Source organism: Merops nubicus, unplaced genomic scaffold (assembly GCF_000691845.1).
Source record: "Merops nubicus isolate BGI_N331 unplaced genomic scaffold, ASM69184v1 scaffold25434, whole genome shotgun sequence".
In the NCBI taxonomy this organism is placed as follows: domain Eukaryota; kingdom Metazoa; phylum Chordata; class Aves; order Coraciiformes; family Meropidae; genus Merops; species Merops nubicus.
In genome coordinates, this window is record NW_008603905.1 from 6,299 (window position 1) to 7,157 (window position 859).

An 859-nucleotide genomic window follows, 5' to 3' on the forward strand; every position below is an offset into this window, starting at 1 on the left:
CTCACCTCCCAACGCCACTGCCCAGAGACCTGGATGTGACTGACACCTGGTGGGTGGCACCGTGCTAATGACTTCAGGCTAAAGAACTACTAGACCTGAAAGCTGTGGAAGTAGTTAACAGTATCAGGCCAGAAACAGCCCCAGAATCCCAGGTCATGGTCTGAAAAGATAATTATGGGCTATAACCAAAGCTGAAGGCCTCAGTTCTAATGAGAAGCAGGAATTCAGGTACTGGGAGTGAGGATGCCTTGGAGGCAGAGCCCACGGTTGCCATGGCATTACTCACTCTGCTGTGTGAGCCTCACACAAACCATAAAGCAGGAGTTAAAGCCCTGGCTGCTTGACTCTGTTTACAGAGAGCACAGCAGCGTGGCCGTGACTGCCCCTGGCAGCCCTGCACTGCACCGGGAGCCCAGCGTCCCCTGGCCAGGGGGGTCTGGAGCAGACTCACCCCCGATGGTGCTCTCCTGGTACTCGTGGAACTGCCCCTTCACGAAGCGCAGCACCAGGCTGGACTTGCCCACGGCCGACTCTCCCAGCAGCACCAGTTTGAACTGGCAGATCTTGTTGCCAGCGGCCGGGCCGTTGGGCCGAGCGGCTCCGCCCCGACCTGCCATCCTGGCCCAGGAGTGCCAAGGGTGCCACCGGCTCCGCACGGGGATCCACCTGGGGGCAGGTTGCAACTGGAAGAGGAGGTCAGAGTTAGTGACACGCTCGTGGACCAGCTGTACCAGTTCTGGAGGGGGGTTTGACCTGCAGACACCATCAGCACAGGCAGGCGGTGACTCCTTCCCGGGGCAGTTAGCTGCACACACCACAGCACTGCTGGGCAGTTTGTCAGCCAGAGGCTCCTTCAGCA

The 859-nt window shown here is 59.5% G+C and overlaps 1 protein-coding gene across 2 annotated transcripts in view; it reads right to left on the bottom strand.

Moving 5' to 3' along the window:
* The window catches only part of RAB5C (RAB5C, member RAS oncogene family), a 3,450-nt gene extending 2,772 nt beyond the window's left edge, over window positions 1-678 (bottom strand). The window contains exon 1 of one of the 2 annotated variants that reach the window (XM_008938845.1): window positions 452-678. In XM_008938845.1, coding sequence (XP_008937093.1) covers window positions 452-617 — 166 coding nt within the window. In that variant the 5' untranslated portion in view covers window positions 618-678. The remainder of the gene's footprint in view (window positions 1-451) is intronic. The other variant, XM_008938846.1, reaches the window with a different exon arrangement.
* Between the last annotated feature and the right edge of the window lie 181 nt (window positions 679-859).